General features: G+C 42.6%; 1 protein-coding gene across 1 annotated transcript in view; it reads right to left on the bottom strand.

Moving 5' to 3' along the window:
* Window positions 1-19,270, bottom strand: part of JAZF1 (JAZF zinc finger 1) — a 119,529-nt gene that overhangs the window by 17,153 nt on the left and 83,106 nt on the right. Inside the window, exon 3 of the mRNA XM_082193555.1 lies at window positions 3,929-4,125. Within this exon, the coding sequence (XP_082049681.1) occupies window positions 3,929-4,125 (197 nt within the window). The remainder of the gene's footprint in view (window positions 1-3,928; window positions 4,126-19,270) is intronic.

The raw sequence follows: 19,270 nt of genomic DNA, 5'->3' as shown, positions 1-19,270 counted from the left end.
GCGCTTCTAAAGGACATTTAGGAAAGATATAGATGCTTTGACGGTGACAAGTGTCAAAGAGTTTGTTCCATAAATGCAAATGTCCCTTTCCTGGGCAAACTACTCAAGTAGGAATACAACTCCAGCCACTTTTAGGCGCAGCTAATTTTCTGGATCCATTTCAATCTGTTTTCAGACCCATTTTGGCCTTGACAGATGCCCTCTATTAAGAGAAAGACAGTGGGCGTGTGACCCTACTAATACTCCTGGGTCAGCTTCTGATACCATCATAAACATGGTAGGCTGCTGGGTTGGAAATAGGAGGCCTAGCTTTTTCTCTCTTATCAGGAAGGCTCAGGGGTGCAAACTTGGAATAAAATATTGGGCAGGGGACAGGTGAGTCCCACCCCACGTACCGTATTTTGCGCCCCATAGGACGCTCCAGCCCATAGGACACACCTAGGTTTTTTTTGGGCGGGGGAAATAAAGAAAAAAAATTTTATTTCCCCCCCAGGTGCGGGGCTGGAAGAACCAGGTCGGGGAACAGTGGGAAGGCACGCTCTGCCTCCCCGCTGTCCCCCGAGCTTGTGGGGCTGGCGATGGGGAGAAGTGCGCTGATCCCGGCACGGCAGGCAGTTCTGCACCGCCATTCGGAGCGGGGCGGGACTTAGCGCCCCACTGGGGGTGGCGGTGCAGAGCTGCCTGCCGTCCCGGGATCAGCGCAGCTCTGCGCGGCCACCGGGAGCCGGGGTGGCCGGGGACTGCAGGCAGCTCTGCGCAACCCTCGGAGCAGGTCTCCCGAGGGTTGTGCAGAGCTTCCTGAAGCCTGGAGAGCGAGAGGGGTCGGTGCGCACTGACCCCTCTCGCTCTCCAGGCTTCAGCGAAAGCCTGCATTCGCCCCATAGGACGCACCCAGATTTCCCCTTCCTTTTTGGAGGGGAAAAAGTGCGTCCTATAGGGCGAAAAATACGGTAATTGATCACAAGATGCGGTGCACACACTCTGTCAGGGACCGTGCTGTGGAGGATCCTGAATCTTCACAGGAGCAGTGGTACAGTATAGATTTGGAACAGTGGTTTGCAGAGGGACATAGTCCAGAAGACAGAAGCTGGGAAGAACCGGGTAGTGAACAGCTAGGAGAAGGACTGGGACAGAGAGAGCTAACAGACTCTCTCTCGCTGGAAAGCATACATCTGCCCAGCCTAAGGTCACCACAAGCAGATAAGCAGACAAGCACAGAAAGCAAAGTGGTTGTGAGATCAGGTTGCAAGACGCGGAAGTTACGTGGATGACTAGGGAGGAAGTGGGTGGGATCCTTAACTGGGAGCACCTTTGCCCAAGGAATGGCTGCTTTGTTCTCTCGCTGTGCTCATTAAAATCTCTAAATGGTAAGAGACTGTTTTTACTTTGTTTTGCTTATCTACTGCCAAAAGGGGGGAGGAAACTAGTCCTTGAAGCCTGACACCATTTGAGTGGCAATGCCCATCAACTGGGGGAGCAGCCCCCTCAAATATTTTATCGGGGGGCAGCAGAGGGACCTCAGTCCCTAGGAGTTGGCTTCTATGGGGTGGTGATTGAAGAGGAGATGTGGGGGTCTCCTGTTTGCCCCCATGGCATTTATGCTGGTGTTCCACAGGGATCCATCATGTTCTCCATAGTTCTTAATATGCTTATGGAATCACTGAGTGAAAGTATCTGGGAATTTAGCAGGAGAGTCCTAAAGGAAGGTCTGAGATCAGTAGTGGACTGGATGAGGATCAATAAACTGAAGCCCAATCCTGATAGAACTCAGGTATCATTGAAGGGTGGTTCATCTGCTCAGGGAGGTGAGTGTTTCAGTTGTTCAGGATTCGGCTGCACTCCCAATGAAGGATCTGGTTCACACTATTGCTGGAATCTCAAGTGGCATCAGCTGCATGGAGCACCATTCCAGTGAGACAGATGTAATGCGCTGTACATGTGGCTGCCTTTAAAGACTGATCACAAACTGCAAAATATAGCCATTAGGCTGGACAAAGACCTCCCCCCCCAAGCTTTTAACTTTTAAATACTGTTTTAAAGCTTTTTTAAAAAACCTATTTACCTCCTGTGTTGTTTTGTTGCTGTTTTAAGGCTGTAGTGTTATTATTCCTTACGCTGTTTTCAATATTGTAAGCTGCCCTGGAAATCTTTAAATTAAATGATGGGATGCTAATTTTAAAAATAAATGTGATCTAGCCAGTGAGAGTACCAATGTATGTGTCCATATTATGGCATCATATAGGTGTTCTCAAAGGGACATGGTACAGTCACAGCAGCCAAGCCATTTAACACTTTGTAAGTCAGAACCAGCGCTGCAGGGGTCTGCACAGTTTAAAGTAAAAAAAAAAAGGGAGCAATTGCCGAAATTTGACTCCCCATCTCCTTTTCAAGTTTAATGATTGATGAGTTGTTTGAGATATGTCTAGCCAAACATGCTATTCTGTTTCTGCTATCAGGGTGGGCCCCCGTCATTTACACCTGCCACACAAGTAGGCAAGGTGACTTGGAAAGCAAAGATATATGCACATTGTAAAACTGAATAAGGGTGGCCAAAAGGCATTTTTTTAAAGAACAGAAAGTACAATGAGAGGTTTTTAAAATGCAGAGTTGGAAAGCACAGATGATCTGCACACGCTGCGAAACAGAATAAATGGGGGAAAGGCGGCCAAGAGCCATTTTTTAAAAAAACAAAAAAGCAGAAGGAGAGGTTTTTAAACAAAACATTGAAAAGCATTTTGTGGAAAAAGGAGAGTCACTGAGAACATAGAAGGCAGCATTAAACTATTGGTTCACGATTTACGAGTGGACCACAAACTCATACCAGGCCGATATTAGTTACCTAGTTTTACTGAATATAATTCATTAAAAAAAAAAATCTATTGCAAGTATGAAAGGTCCAGGGATTATGGGTTTCAAATAAATCCATACAACTCAGAAAGTGGTTTAATTAAACAAAAAATATGGGGTCATTATTTCTCAGCCATACTCAGTAGCTTCTTTCATTTAAAAATGAGTTATATGCAAAGATTCTTAAGAACGTCAGAAATATGTTTAATATAAAACCATATTAATATTATGGAAATCAATTTGGAAATGCTATTGTTTTAAACACACACAAATATTTAACATCCAAAGATTTAAAATGTAGGACCCAACGAACTTGCACTTTTACAAGCACCATATAAAGCTCATGTTGCAATTCCAGAGAATCTACGGTATCTTTTTGTGTGGCAGCACCTATACTTTGGAACATTAGCCAGGTGCCCTCACAATACACACTTTTTTTTATTTCAGCAAGGCATATAATTTATATATATATATAAGTTGCACTGATTTTACAGGGACAAACGGCAACAGGAACATCACTTTTTCATCTCTTCCCAAGTTTAGTATGAGATTCCCCTTTTTTCAGATTCTACACAACCCATTTTGCTCCGTTTCCCTTACTTCACGTTGCACTGCAATTAACAAAATGACAATACAGTGGTACCTCAGGGTAAGAACTTAATTTGTTCTGGAGGTTCGTTCTTAACCTGAAATTGTTCTTAAACTGAGGTACCACTTTAGCTAATGGGGCCTCCCACTGCTGCCGCGTTGCCGGAGCACAATTTCTGTTCTCATCCTGAGGCAAAGTTCTTAACCTGAGGTACTATTTCTGGGTTAGCGGAGTCTGTAACCTGAAGCGCCTGTAACCTGAGGTACCACTGTAGATAAATTAGGTACAAAAACCAAACAGAAGCCCAGTCACACCTGTCGGGAACCCCATTTTGGTTCACGAAACAGAATCTGACCGTAACACACATGAGATTTATTTCCCAGTAGAAAATAGAAATCACAACATGCCCTTCTTTATGGCTGCATGCCAAACTACTGAATCTTTCAATGGTACACTGCAACCGCTCAATGCTACGAAACCAACTCCTCTTACCTGTGGGTGTGCTGCTACGAAATGACGAGGAAGGGGTAATGGGTGGCGTGACTGGCGGAGTAAGGCTCCCACTGCTGTGGCGTGGAGGAGTAGATACGTTTCCCCGGGACACCGAACTTGACAGAGTCAGGGAGAGTTTAGGCTGGATTTTCTTCTTCAGGGATTCCTGCTCTCGCCGCGCTGCATCAGTCATAAACCTGCAACAATGGCGGTGCCAATGGGTAAGAGGAAAATCGTTGTGAAACAGGAGCGCTGAACAGTCAGTACAAACACTTGCTTATGTTTCTGAAGCTGTGGCTTCCACAAGTCGCCAGGACTTGAGCTGAGATTCCGACTAAAGATCAGGAAGAGCTTTCTGACAGTAATTGCTGTTGGACCATGGAATGGTCTCCCCTTGGAGGTTGTACTCTCTCCTTCCTTGGAGGTTGTAAAGCTTAGGTTGGATGGTCATCTGTCATGGATGCCTTAGCTGAGATTCCTGCAATGCAGGGGGTTGATGACCCTTGGGGTCCCTTCCAACTCTATGATTCTGTATCACTTGCAGTTTTTGATTCATGGCATATGTACTCCAATCATTTAAAACCACCACTGAGATTCTGTGACATAAGTGCAGCACAGGCTATGGGGTCTCACACAGATACAGGCGGGTGGCAGTTTTTAGCATGTTATACATGCGACATTTGCAAAGTTAATTAAAGGGGGTGATTCGGCCCGCCTAAAAAAAGCAGCGCTGCATCAGACAGGGTGCTGAACTAGAAGATAAATGCATTTTACAAAAGGGCTTATAAACTGTCAACTGGACACTCATTTCTAAAAAAATGAGAATTGACATACAAAGATTCCCTTCACATTTCACCACTGCTATTCTCCTGCTTTGTGACCCACTATTAGACACCTGCTCCCTGAGCCATTGTGACATAATGATGATGTCAACTCCTGTGTTCTGTTAGTTCTACAGTTCTACTCCCATTGCTGTCTCAGCTGTATCCCTGGTGAGAGTTAAACATGTTCCAGTTGCGGGGAAGTGAAGGGAGATGGATAAAGAAAACTACCAGCAGGACTCAGAGAAGAGAAGGGAACTGGATATACCCTGGGGGGCCACATAACTGTCTGTGAAATGCAAACCATTCAAGCCATACTATTTTAAATACAAGCATGCTGTTTTAAGTTGCTTGTGGATTGCCCTGGTTATATTAAGGGGATTTGTCTTACAGTAAAGCTGCACTTACTAAAGTGGAAAGTAAAAAACGGGCATTACCAATACATTACTTCTCCACTTAAGTTTCTGATGGTACTGAGGTAGCTCCTCATCGCAACACACACACACACACACACACACACAGAGTCATACCTCGAGTTGAATGCGCTTCGGGTTGAGCGTGTTCGAGTTGTGCTCTGCGGCAACCTGGAAGTAACGGAGCACGTTACTTCCGGGTTTCGCCGCTCGCACATGCGCAGACGCTCAAAATGCCGTCATGCACATATGCGGTAGGGGCGAAACGCGACCCACGCACACGCAGACACACCGTTGCATCTTGCGTTCTGTTTGGGATGTGAACGGGGCTCCGGAACGGATCACGTTCGCATCCTGAGGTACCACTGTGTGTGTGTGTGTGTGTGTGTGTGGTTCTGATGTTCTGTGAGGGAGGCCATCACGCAAGAAGCCAAGAATGACAGTGGAGAAGGTGGGACTTTGAAGGATGAGGAATGGATCCCTATATATCAGGGCTCTGGAGCCTCAAGTGCAGGGGCCTGAGGAGTCCCATCACTCAGCCCAAACACTGAAGTCCTCTTCCAAGGGTCTTCTGGAGGTTCCCTCACTGTGAGAAGCAAGGTTATAGGGAACCAGGCAGAGGGCCTTCTCGGTAGGGGCACCCTCCCTGTGGAACGCCCTCCCTTCAGATATCAAAGAGATAAACAACTATCTGACCTTTTAGAAGACATCTGAAAGCAGCCCTGTATAGGGAAGTTTTTAAAGTTTGACATTTTACTATATTTTTATATGTACTGTAAGCCACCCAGAGCGGCTGGGGAAATCCAGGCAGATGGGCAGGGCATTATTATTAGTAGTAGTAGTAGTCAGGGCCTCTTGGGAGTCTCTTGACCATACGCTCCCTCCACAGGCCACACCTCTCACCAGCCCTACTGCATACCCTCCTCCAGGGTTTCTGCCTGGTTGGGATATGTTATTGAACTGATAAGGCCTCTTGGCTGCCTGGATAGAAGATAGAAAGGAGTGTGTGCAGACACTAGCATCTGGTACAGAGGCAACATTTGCACCATTGCTTTCCCCACTTTTGCCTCTTGCCCCACCTACCACCACAAGCATGTGGCCCTCAGAAGCTTGCCCAGGTGGGAATGCGGGTCTTGGGCTGAATACGGTTCCCCACCCTTGCTATATTTTGTGGCAAGGACAGAGGCCTGGCTTTTCTCCATCTCAAGTAGCATCTCATAGCTTCACTTTCTCCCACAAGACACCATGGTTTCCATTTGACTTCTATGGGAAAACATGAATCTTCTCTTTTTCAATCATGCTATAATAATACACCAACAGATTGTGATCACTACACTCATTTGCTATCTAGTTTTTCAACAACCACAAGAATTCCTTTCTGAATGACCTTTTCTCCATAGGATACGTTACAGGACAATTTAATGTGTAACAGTGCAGCGTCCCAATGTATGGGCAGCCATTAAGTAACTAGGCGAAACTAAATGTTCTAGACGCAAAACACAATTCTTTCAAAAAATAATGCTGATAGATTACACAAACTAGATAATGTAACCATCAAGCCATCCATTAAAGCCAAAAGTTAATCAATTGCCAGGAAAACAAATTACTCCAGATATTAAGGAGCCAGCCATTCCTTTGTGCTCTGTTTTCCTCCTGCAGTTACCTCTCCAGATGAAGCTTTTTCCAAGTGGGGATAACCCTTTCAAGCATGTCCTCTTACAATGCTAACTACCTTCTGTCTACCTTTCAGCAGTTAATTACCAAACTTGTCATTAATTACTGACAACAACCCATTTCATATGGACCGCTGCATCAACTAGAAGAAATGTCTTCTATTCTGGCTGCTGCAGGGAGGGGTGGTGGTGCAGTTATTAGCTTGCCCAGACTAATTTTTCAAAAGGCTGAATAAAAATGGTGCAATAAACCACTGAGTACAGTTTAATGTAGCAATTATCATCCCAGAATTCACCTTCACAGCAGTTAACAGCTAGCTTGTTAGGGCATTCATCAGCCTTGCTTTTGCTTTGGATCATTAATTAACAAACCAGTTGTCACTTGCTGCTAACAATACATACTTGATGTGTTACTGCTTAATAATAGGAAATAGCTTTATGGACGCTTATATTTCATTCCACATCCTCTTGTAACATAGTTCAGATGCCTTAGTGTATTGTACAGTAATAATAATAGTAAAAATCTTTAAAAGATGTATTGCACATTATTGGGCTGGACAGAGCAATATCTCTTTAATTAAATGCATTTATGCTGTATTTAAAACATATTTTGAAGCACGCCATTAATTGCTTAATTTATTCCAGACTGCACCGCTCCTATTCAGTGACATGAAAGAAGCTTAAGAGTGCAAAGCTCATGAGGGAAAAGATTTCAGGGGCAATCCAGTCTTTCCTCCACTAGGCCTACAAAGCTTTATAAAGCACTAGGGCGATGGCAGCTGGTGCTGTGATCAGGACCACATTAGGCCTCATACCAGCACAAAAGCCTCACCCACATCCAGAAAGCGCCACACGTTTGGCTGGCAAAATGGGAAGCTCTGTTCTAGGAGGCATCACTCTGCAGGCAGCAGAGGTTGACAGAGCTCACAAGAGAGACACTTCCATCCAGCCCAGCAGAGCAGAGCTGTGATCAGGACCACATTAGGCCTCATACCATCACAAAAGCCTCACCCACATCCAGAAAGCGCCACATGTTTGGCTGGCAAAATGGGAAGCTCTGTTCTAGGAGGCATCACTCTGCAGGCAGCAGAGGTTGACAGAGCTCACAAGAGAGACACTTCCATCCAGCCCAGCAGAGCAACCCCCAGCTCAGCAGAGTTGGATTTCTCTGCCAAACTTTAAAAAATAAAATAAAATAAATACATAAAAAATTAATTTAATTGAGAGGAAATTTCAAAATCGAAGAGTGGAAACTGCTGGAAGGGCCGAACCTTGTCTTAGCAAGTGGAATGTCTGGGCGTAATCCTTGCAAGAACAAGAAAAGTTATGCTGACCCCTCAAGATGTGTGAGATAGAGGCTGAAAGGAGCAGGCTGGTGGGTCAACTTGAGAGCCTGACTCAGCACAGAGCAGGAAACTGAAGAAGAATAGACGTCTGAAGTCTGCTTAGGTAGGACAAAGACTGCACAATCCCAGGGCTTAACGAAATACCCAGGAAATTCTATCTTTGGTGACATGAAGAGTACTTCCTCAAAGCAGAAAATAACCTAGTAAGCCACCTTGAAAACGGAAGGCTGCTACAATATACTGCTGCTGCTTGTGATTTCCACAACACATAGCCTGACACTATGCTTATTTACTCAAAAGTAAATTCTACTTTATTCCGTGGGCTCTACTTTCAAGTAAGTGTTCTTAGGACTGCACCATGAGCCTTTGTTCCCACTATAGGAACATAACAGGAAGTTTGTTGCTAATCCAAACATAGGGTCGTATTCCAGTGTTAGTCTCACGCAAAGTAAACCCATTGAAATAGATGAGCATGACCAACAGGCCCAGCTTAGCAGGAGATGAACCCACAGAATTCATGTTTTGGCATGTTATGAGATGAAGTCTAAACTGCATTTTTTCAAAATGGCCTCTGTTATTCATACTGAGATGGCATGCACAAGTCCTGCATATCTGTATATCCTTATGTTGTAGCTGTACCCCAAAGTCATGACTGGTACAAGCAGATTATCAAAGCTACTTCATTTCGGTGTTCATTTTCAAAGCAAACGATACACTGTGCTAAGGGGGTAAGTTTGCAGCACTATAAAACAGATAACTATTAACGTACAACTTTTTAAAAAAAGCGCAGGCATTTTATGAGACATTAAATTTACCTGGCACAGAAGGAGTCATAAATATATGTAGATTGAACCAGGAGATATAAATATATCAAGAGGATATACAGGAAATCCAATTAACCAAAATGCATACTATTTTTCAAGACATTGCCTAATTTCTTTCACGTTGTCAGTCTTCACACTCTGCATGTCAGCTTCATAATTCATCTGCCACTCAGCAAATTATTTTTAACCATAAGCTTCTTAGATAAGATGCCTGTCATTCTTCTTAAAAAAAGCAGCAGCAGAGCATTTTTGAATACAGAATTGCTTGGCCTTGATTTCTTCTAGATTTAGAACAATGATTTGACTTTAAGGCCACATTTATACCATACATTTAACACATCATGATACCACTCTAAACAGTCGGCTTCCCCCAAAGAATTCTGGTAACTATAAGTTTGTTAAGGGTTCTGAGAACAGTTCTGAGACCCCCGTTTACACATTAAACAACAGTTACGTATGAAATGAATACCACACACAAAAGCTTCAGTTCTGTGCTTAGTGTTACAGGCAAAATGATCAGTCTTCTTAATAACATGGTACTTCCAAAGGAGAAAAACACTGATGAATCTCACACACCAATGGGAAACTCATTTCTCAAATCATGGGTCCTTATGTAGCCAAAGTACAGTGGTGCCTCGCAAGACGAAATTAATTCGTTCTGCAAGTTTTTTCGTCTAGCGAATTTTTCGTCTTGCGAAGTATGGTGTCGGAAAAGTTTTGGAAAAGCTTCAAAAATCACCAAAAACCTCAAAAAAGGCTACCACACCGCGTTCTATGAGTTGCTCCTCGAAGTCAAGTTGCAACTGTATTAACGGTGTTAAGAAAAAGGAAACAAACTTGCAAAAAACGCAAGACGTTTTCGTCTTGCGAAGTAAGCCCATAGGGAAATTCGTCTTGCGAAGCAGCTCAAAAACCACAAAACCCTTTCGTCTAGCGAGTTTTTCGTCTTGCGAGGCATTCGTCTTGCGGGGCACCACTGTAAGGCTATACATACCCTTCAAGTGTCCCGGTTTTCTAGGGACAGTCCCAGAATTATGAAAGCCATCCCAGCTTCTGATTTGATCCCGGAATGATGCAACTAATAGACTATATGGAAATGGCGGAGATGACTGGCAGAATCCGAGACCAGGGAGAAGAGTTGGTGGAAGAAGATTGGAGGAAATTTAAAACTTATTTGCAGAAATATTGTAATTTTTTTGAATGCTGATGACATTGAAATGAATTGAAGGGGTTCTAGCAACAAGGTAAAATGTAAGATGGGATTAATAATAGATAAATTAATAGGACATGAATTTGCTGAACCAATTTTGAAAAGGGATACAAAAATGGGAGACCTGAGGAAGTCAGGAAAATAAGTTAACTAAAGATGAGAAATTAAGAAAGAGGGAATTTTTGTTTTCTTTTATATGTGTTTTTTCTTCTTTTTTGTGTGTTTAATGTCTGTATTTTTGTATTTTGTAATTTTGTATCTTTTTCGTTTTTGTATTTTTCCAAACTTTTTTATTGATAAAACCTAATAAAATATTATAAAATTTTTTTGATTTGATCCCGGAATGTCCCTGTTTTCCTTGCCAGTGCTGCCGCTGCCAATCTTGAGTAGCAGCAGCAGCAGCTGGCACTTGTCCCAAGCAGTGGCAAGGGAGCATCCCATTGCCTCTCCATGGCTGCTCCATGGCCATTGCTACCCAACTCCTTCCTTGGGTAGCTCATAGTGGCTGCAGGACAGCAGGTGAGGCTGCCACTGCTGAGGCCCAGCCCCTTGTATTGTACTGGCTCTGACGGTCAGACAAAGAGCAGGGCTGCCCTGGATGGGAAGAAAGGGGGAGCGGAGCAGAATGCATTGAGTCTTGATTTGTTTAAAAAAACCATTTGTGCAGTCGCATCTAATCTTGCCCCTATTCTAACTATTTATTGGTGTGTGGTTTTTTGTGTGCAAATCTACCAATGAATAAAATAAAATAAAATAAAATCAGGATTAAGGGGTTTTCTCAGGAAAGTGGCGAGTGTATGTGCTGTGTTGCATGAGTGTAGCATTGGTGGCACTTGCCCTTCATCTGATAGGAGACGCTCGGGGGTAGGTGGCCAAAATGGGGGGGTTGAGAAGGGTGAGTTGGAGTGAGAAATGTTCCTATTTTCATGAGGAACATTGGAGGGTATACATTATACATGCATTGAACAGAGGTATCAGCAGGCTTAGGGAACAAAAAAGTTTGCAAGTAGTACAAAAAACCCCACACCTCACCATGGTGCGTGTGTGTGGGAACTAAAGAAGGAAACCCACCAAATGGGGCAAAGAACAGGTAGCATGCTCAGTTGCCACATAACGTTGACTCTTGGCTGTGGGGCTGGAAAATGCATTTCCCCCCACATTTCACAATACAGTTGTACCTCAGAAGTCGAATAGAATCCGTTCTAGAAGTCTGTTCGACTTCCGAAACATTTGACTTCCAAAGCACGGCTTCTGATTCGCTGCAGGAAGCTGCAGCCAATCAGAAGCTGCGGAAGCCCCAATGGATGTTCGGCTTCCGAAAGAATGTTCGAAAACCACTCACTTCTGGTTTTCAATCATTCGGGAGCCGGAATGTTTGACTCTCAAGGTGTTTGGGAGCCAAGGTATGACTGTATGTTTTGTTGACGGTCTCACTTGTTAAGTTCCCATTGAGATGGTAAGCTTGCCTGTCTTCAGAGTGCATGTGAGGACTCCTTCCCGCCACCCCAAAAAATGCACATAAAATCCTAGATGTCACCTTTAGTCTAGCCTTCCCTCTGACATGATAGTTTTCTACTGAAAATTGTTTTTGTTTTGTTTTTTAAATTGATGAGTATCTATCAAAGAAGTCTGGGAAATGTAGCTCTGTGAGGGGAATAGGAGTCTCCTAACAACTTTTAACAAACTGCAGCTCCCGGATATTTTTTTTTTTTTGGGAGGGGGAAGTGGTAAACTGGTGCTTTAGATGTATGCTATGAAGGTGGCAACTGTTATTACAGTGGTACCTCAGGTTAAGTACTTAATTCGTTCCGGAGGTCCATTCTTAACCTGAAACTGTTCTTAACCTGAAGCACCACCTTAGCTAATGGGGTCTCCTGCTGCTGCCGCCGCGCCACCGGAGCACGATTTCTGTTCTTATCCTGAAGCAAAGTTCTTAACCTGAAGCACTATTTCTGGGTTAGCGGAGTCTGTAACCTGAAGCGTATGTAACCTGAGGTACCACTGTATAAGGCTTTTAAAAAATGAGTATTACAAGAGCAATCTGTCCTGCTAGCGTCATAACCATGGATCAAATAAACTGAGGTATGTTTGTCAGAGCACACTTCAGTTCCTATGGTTTCATGTCCAACCCCTTCTATGGACTCGCTGTCTTACTTTGGACAATTCTTTCCCAAGCGCAACTTTCCCAAGCACAACTGCTCAACGGTAAAAGTTGGATAATTTACAAGCTAGTGCAACAAAGTTCTTTTAAATGTAAACATAATACAGATAAAATGATAAATAGCCACAGCAAAAGGTGAAAACATAGTTGGGGCATGTATCTTTGAAGAAATCAATTAATCCTATTGCTTCCCACTTCCTCTGGAATTACTGGAAGACCTGTAACAATCTGCTGTGATAGGAAAGGACTGCCATTTGAAGAAGAATACCTTCTGTCTGAGTCAGACCGCAGGAAGTTCCTTGAGCGTTGCTTGATCTGCTTCATCATCACTATCGTGTAAATCGGGGGCTGTTGTTTTTTAAATTTATTTCAAGTGAAAAAAGGTCAGGAAGTAGGAGTGTAAAATACACTGTGCTGTACAACTGTACCATAATACATAGTGATACAAGGGAAAAATATGCAGCGCAATTTAGGAAGGCCTTCTTGTAAGTGGGGAAAAATGCATAAATTGCCATTTTAATTAATTTCCTAATGTAAAGCACAGCTGCAGTAAAGTTGGCAAATATAAGTCACCTTTACAGTTTGCGTTTCTCAAATGAAATCATGCTTTTTAATTGGGTCTTAATGTGTGCGAAGCTATGTTTTATTTACTCGCTATTACAATATCAGCATTTTTATACTTTCTGCTTGCTTGTGCAAACAAACTTTATTAATACATATATCTGAATGCTCTAATCTCAGTTACAATGTACCAGTTTGAGTTTCAACAATTAACTGGCCTTTTTTTGCGGACCCCCGCTGCTATGTGAACTAGCTGTAGGCTATTAAAATAATGAGTCCGGACTGAGTCATCTGATCTCATGCTTGGTGCAAAGCCTGAGGAAAAGGACTTTGCCCACAATTCCTAGTCTGTTTACCAGACTAAGCCCAGACTGTTGGGAGCTTTGTCCAAGAACTCCCTTCCCCCTTCCATGCATAACATGGTATAACAGAGCCCTCTGGAGGTCAGTATTATTGCTTTGCTCATTCAAAACTATTTTGCCCTCCAAACAATGTAGATTAGTCTTTTCAAAGTCTATTCTGGCAACAAAGGATAAAATAGCACGCACCCTTGTGAAATAGCACAACCCCTCCAACCACGCCAGCCCTTGTAGGATTTTGTTTATCAATAAAAACAACTATGTTTTGGGGGCATCTATATTTTTGATGCAGAGAAAATATACCATTCTGAAAAAAAGTACAAACTGATCTTGTGATGTTGTCAGCAAGTGTAAGGTAGGTCACAGATAGCCAAGCCAGAGAACGTTGGATCAGAATAAGGAAATGCTTTGTTCTATTAAAATAAATATTGCAGAATTTACAAAACATTCAAGAAATAAAACGTTTTCTTACAACTGCATGAATAAGTCTGTGAGTGTCATTTATTTAAAAAGTGACCTTGTGCTTTGATATAACACACACAAGCCCTTTGATTTTCTGCCCAGTGTCGCTAATATGCCACAGGGCCTTAACTTGTAATGGAAGAATAAACAATTTAGATTGCGATATTTATCCTTCTGTCAGATATATGATATCAAACATATTTGTAAATTCGCATTTCAAAATATATTGTGACATATTTTACTATAAAGATTTCCCTCTACCATTCATTGAAGGTAGTGATCTAGCAATGAAAATGTGCAAATCCTCTAAATTCTTATAGAGCAAAAGCACTTTCAATTTACAAGTTTCCAGTAAATGTCTCCATATATGTAGGCGAATGTATTTTACACAGACCTACTTTGTGATACATCTATTGTGCACCAGGTCTAGAGCGTCACCTTTTCCCTGAAAGCATTATCTAAAACTGCTCAACTCTTTCCAGATCCCTTCTAAAAAACTGTTACATCAAAGCTCAAAGATTCCTACATATGAAAAGAATTCTGCTTAATAAAGAACTTGGCTTCAAGCAGGATGAACAGAATTAAAATGAAGTGAGACCATATAAAATATTTTGGTATAGTTGGTGTATATCAAATCTTTACAAAGATTATCAGAAATTAGAAACAATGGATGGTACCCTTTGGAGCATAGCTATAAAACTGTGATGAGAGAGAGAGAGAAACAGAGAACAAGCACATCCGAGCAATAAGATAATCTAAATATTCAGATCCACTGAAGTCGCCTGTCGCTGGACAGAGCCCAGTATTCATCACAATACAAAAGTAAATACAGAATCTGAATGTCCTGGCAATGTTTACGCTTAACTCCCTGGACCTACCGTTTCTCATATGCTTCATCTGATACAGAAATTCAGACTACAGGGCAGCAGGAAAATTCAAACAATGCATACTGCTCACTGTTCTACTCAAGAGTGTTGAGAGAAAACAGGTGACAAGGATTAAGAACAAAATTAAATTTGCATATATCCAGCTATGGAATGGAAAATTAACACCAGCGTAACATGATTTAATAGCGACAACATGGCCACAAAACGAAAAAAGCATAAAATTTAAAACCCGTCCTGTTGAGTAGCTAATATGGCAGATAAACGAAGGGTGAAAACTATTCTGCAAAGCTCTTGGCAACGATGGGAAGACAAAAGCTAATGGAAAGAAACAGACCTAAAAGCTAAATCAACTGGATGACAACAGGCTATCAAATGTTAACTGATCACAATCATTCTACCAAATCCTTCCAAATATACATGAAAGTAAAGTGAGAAAACCACAGATGGCGCATGAATGAATGAACAAAATACAACGAATAAAACCCTTTGAAATGAAAATAGTTCACAGCCGGGCTCAGGAAGACCAGGCGCAGGAGTCGGGTGGGGCTCTTGAATATTGTATTCATGGTGTTAACTAAGAAATGGCTGCTCTAACCTTTTCTATGCATGCTGTTGTTTAACCCAAAATCTAGCTTTCTCAAAAGGGGAAGCAGGGAGTTGTGGGTCATTTGCATATATTACAAAAATGTATATTTTCCAGTTTACTAACATTTAGGACATACCAAGGTTTCTAAAAAGCCATACTATAGGCCAGCTTTCCCCCAACCAGCCAAGCATGAGAACTTTTTAAATATCTATTCTGAATTTTGAGAATTGTTTAATGCTAGCATTGGTGTGTCTCCCCTACAGACAGAAATAGGGAACTCATAATGTGTCGCTCAACCTCAGTTTGGTAGAACCAATGCAATATGATTTCTGTGCAACTTTTTAATAATTTCCTTGAATATGTTTGCTCTCTCACATTTTCATGGGGTTGGGATAAAGACATGAAGAAACCCACGCTGGTGTGCCAAGCCTTGGCCCACGTCTAGCAAGGTCCAGTGTACGGCCTCTCCCAACACAGAAGTGGAATTCTCCAGGCGCCAATGATATAGCTGTGCCCAGGCTAAAGCCTTGTGCTTTGGCAGAGATCAGTGATACCCATGAACAATGCTAGCATGAGAATCCTGGACCTAGGGAGGTGGGGTAAGTTGGATATCATCCAGTAAAATAATCAAGTGATAAAATAATCTAATAAACCTAGATTATTTCTGGACTGGATCCGCAAGGGCTGGTATGGAATAATGACTTTGGACCAAATATTCCTTTGTGCTCTCCTGTTTCCAATTAAAGCATGTGCTTTAATGCTGGGCTATGGACTGCACCCAGAAAACTTCCATTTAAACAATACTTGGGCAATACACCCCATACAATTAAAGCACGTGACTCTGCCCAGAGAATCCCGAGAAAGGTCCTTTCACCTTCACAGAGTTACAATTCTCAGTACAGTGGTACCTTGGGTTACATACGCTTCACGTTACATACGCTTCAGGTTACACACTCCGCTAACCCAGAAATATTACCTCGGGTTAAGAACTTTGCTTCAGGGTGAGAACAGAAATTGTGTTCTGGCAGTGTGGTGGCAGCAGGAGACCCCATTAGCTAAAGTGGTGCTTCAGGTTAAGAACAGTTTCAGGTTAAGAACGGACCTCCGGAACGAATTAAGTACTTAACCCGAGGTACCACTGTATCCTTAACAAACCACAATTCCCAGGATACTTTGAGGGAAGACATGTACTTTAAAAGTGTGTGTTGAATGCATTTAAAATATATGCATTCATATATAAATCACAAGTCCCAAAATATACAATTTGGTTTGTTTCTGAAAGTCTTCCTGTTTCATTTACAAGAGTCCTTTCTCCCATGTTTTCGTTAGGGTCAGACTCACCTTGCCTCTCCTGTTTAGTAATAATAATTACACACAAACACACACATATATTGTCATTTAAACTTGTATTGCCTACAATACAAGCTTTCTGTTTTTACCAGACTAAGCCTGGAAGTCAATGCCACAAACAATATCAAGGTCAGATGTATAATCAGAGACTTCTATGCTTTCTTAAAAATGAGGGTGCACTGATACAAAATTTATGAGAAGTAATCTCTTGAAGATTGCTATTAACACGCTCAATAATTTTCTTACTTTTTCGTCCAAGAGGCTTTATTATTTGTAGCCTGTCAGTATGACACATAAATTATGAGCCTTGTTCACCTATAATAGGATAAAATGAAACTTCAAAATTGACACTTATGAAGAAAAATGGGAAAGTTCTTAGCACCATGATACCAGCTAAAGTGTGAACAATTTGCCAAATGGTACAGGCAACCAAGTTGTCAAACTTTAGGGGCAGAAAAAGCATAAATCAAAAATATGAGACCATCTAGTCAATACAGCTCACAGAATCCAGTACAAAGTTAGCCCTTTGATCAGATAATTATAATAATATAATGTAAGTAAGTTTGACAACATACAAAATATAATATTGAATTTGTGTTATGCCCAGAGAAGATATTCTGGGCAAAAAATCTGAAAGTTTTCTGATGCAAACTACCATATGCAGAGCAATTTGCACAGGAATTAATTTTCAGGAAAATCATTGATCAAAGTAAATTGCAGTGAGTTTAATAGGACTTAAAGGTAAAGGGACCCCTGACCATTAGGTTCAGTCGTGACCGACTCTGGGGTTGCAGTGCTCATCTCACTTCATTGGCCGAGGGAGCAGGTTTACAGCTTCTGGGTCATGTGGCCAGCATGACTAAGCCACTTCTGGCGAACCAGAGCAGTGCACAGAAACGCCGTTTACCTTCTCGCCAGAGTGGTACCTATTTATCTACTTGCACTTTGACGTGCTTTCGAACTGTTAGGTTGACAGGAGCAGGGACTGAGCAATGGGAGCTCACCCCGTCGCGGGAATTTGAACCGTCCACCTTCTGATCGGCAAGTCCTAGGCTCTGAGGTTTAATCCACAGTGCCACCCGCGTCCCTCTTAATCGGACTTACTCCCAGGTAAATGAGCAGAGAATTGCAGCCTAGGTTTCTTGTACTTAGGTCCTAAGTGATGATTAACTTTTCACTATTGATTTCACTGGAACCTCAGTTCCACACCTATTTTTCCTCTGCTCTTTCCAGGCATGGTGCATGCTTTAAAACTTCGTATTCAAGCACCCCTTTTTTGCTCCCCATGAAAACCCACTCTCTGAAGGTCAGTCGGAGCAAACGTCAATCTGCAGAGAACCCGAATTGACATATGCTCTGACTGAGCATTAAAAAGCAGGGTTTTCACCAGGAAAACTCATGGCAAAAGAAAAACAAAAAACTGTCCGACACAGAGCTTTTAAGCGTGGACCTGTGCCTGGAAAGAGTGAGGCAAAAGGTAAGTGTAGATAAGCCCTAGCTTAGTCTGCATCTAATCCTATGCCATAAAAGGTGAGATATAAATAGTTAAAACAAACAATGGCTGTGTTCACACATAATGCTAAACCATTAATTTAATAAGCCAGTCTCATAATCAATGGCTTGAAGCTGACCTGTCAAAACTTATCAGTTTGTTTTAAACCAGGATTCCCGGTGTGGGCATAATGCTAAGCAGGATTCAGTAAATGCAAAAATAAGCTCTGGTGAAGCCCTCCTCATAGCTGCATGGAAGGAGGAGAACAGGGAAGTGTATGAACCCAACACTTCACTCTTGTCTCATTCTGGCTTGTCCATACAGAACCAAAGAAGAAAATGGCAAAGGGTTGTATTCAACTAAGTCCTACCTAGAGTAGAAACACTGAAATTAATTTAACCTAGGTTAGTCTTGCCTATTAACGTCAATGGGTCTACCCTGCATAAGACTAGCATTGAATACCACCCTAAGAATTTGTGTTTTGCAGAACAATGGGGGTTTGGTAAAATGGTGAGATGCTAATGAGAGACATAATGCTAAATTAAGTGGTAACACTGGGAGAACATGATTGGCAGGCAGGACCTTGAGATTCCTGCCTAAGAACTTTATAGCTCTAGTGGGAGCAGCACTGGGCTTGAATCAGGAACTATATAGACAAGGCTCTCTGTACCCTGAACCACCAAGGCTGCTGGCTACATAAGGGAATGGCCAACAGTTCCAGCTGGCATAGGCACATAAGCCTCTTGTTCTGGGGAGTCAGGTGACCATTATAGCACCACCAAGTGACATAAATCCCTCAGACCTGCTGCCTTCCCTCAGTCTAGACCACTGTTCTTCCCCTTGGGTCTTCAGATGCTGCCGGACTGCAACCCCCTTCATCCCTGAGCATTGGCTAAGTGGTGGAAGTTGTAGTCCAGTAACACCTGTGACCCAAGGTTGAGCAATACTGGTAAACACTAGGTCATTAGGTCTACCCTCCTTGCTGTTGTCAGACTACCGGCCTTCAAGCTTGCCTAGTCCCTCAGGCTTTAGCTGCCTTAAAGGTAAAGGGACCCCTGACCATTAGGTCTAGTCATGGCCAACTCTGGGGTTGCGGTGCTCATCTCGCTTTATTGGCCGAGGGAGCCGGCGTACAGCTTCCGGGTCATGTGGCCAGCATGACTAAGCCGCTTCTGGCAAACCAGAGCAGCGCATGGA

Source organism: Podarcis vaucheri, assembly GCF_965113315.1.
Source record: "Podarcis vaucheri genome assembly, chromosome: 12".
Classification (NCBI taxonomy): domain Eukaryota; kingdom Metazoa; phylum Chordata; class Lepidosauria; order Squamata; family Lacertidae; genus Podarcis; species Podarcis vaucheri.
The sequence above is the reverse complement of the archived record's forward strand: the minus strand, read 5'-3'. Positions and strand labels throughout refer to the sequence as shown.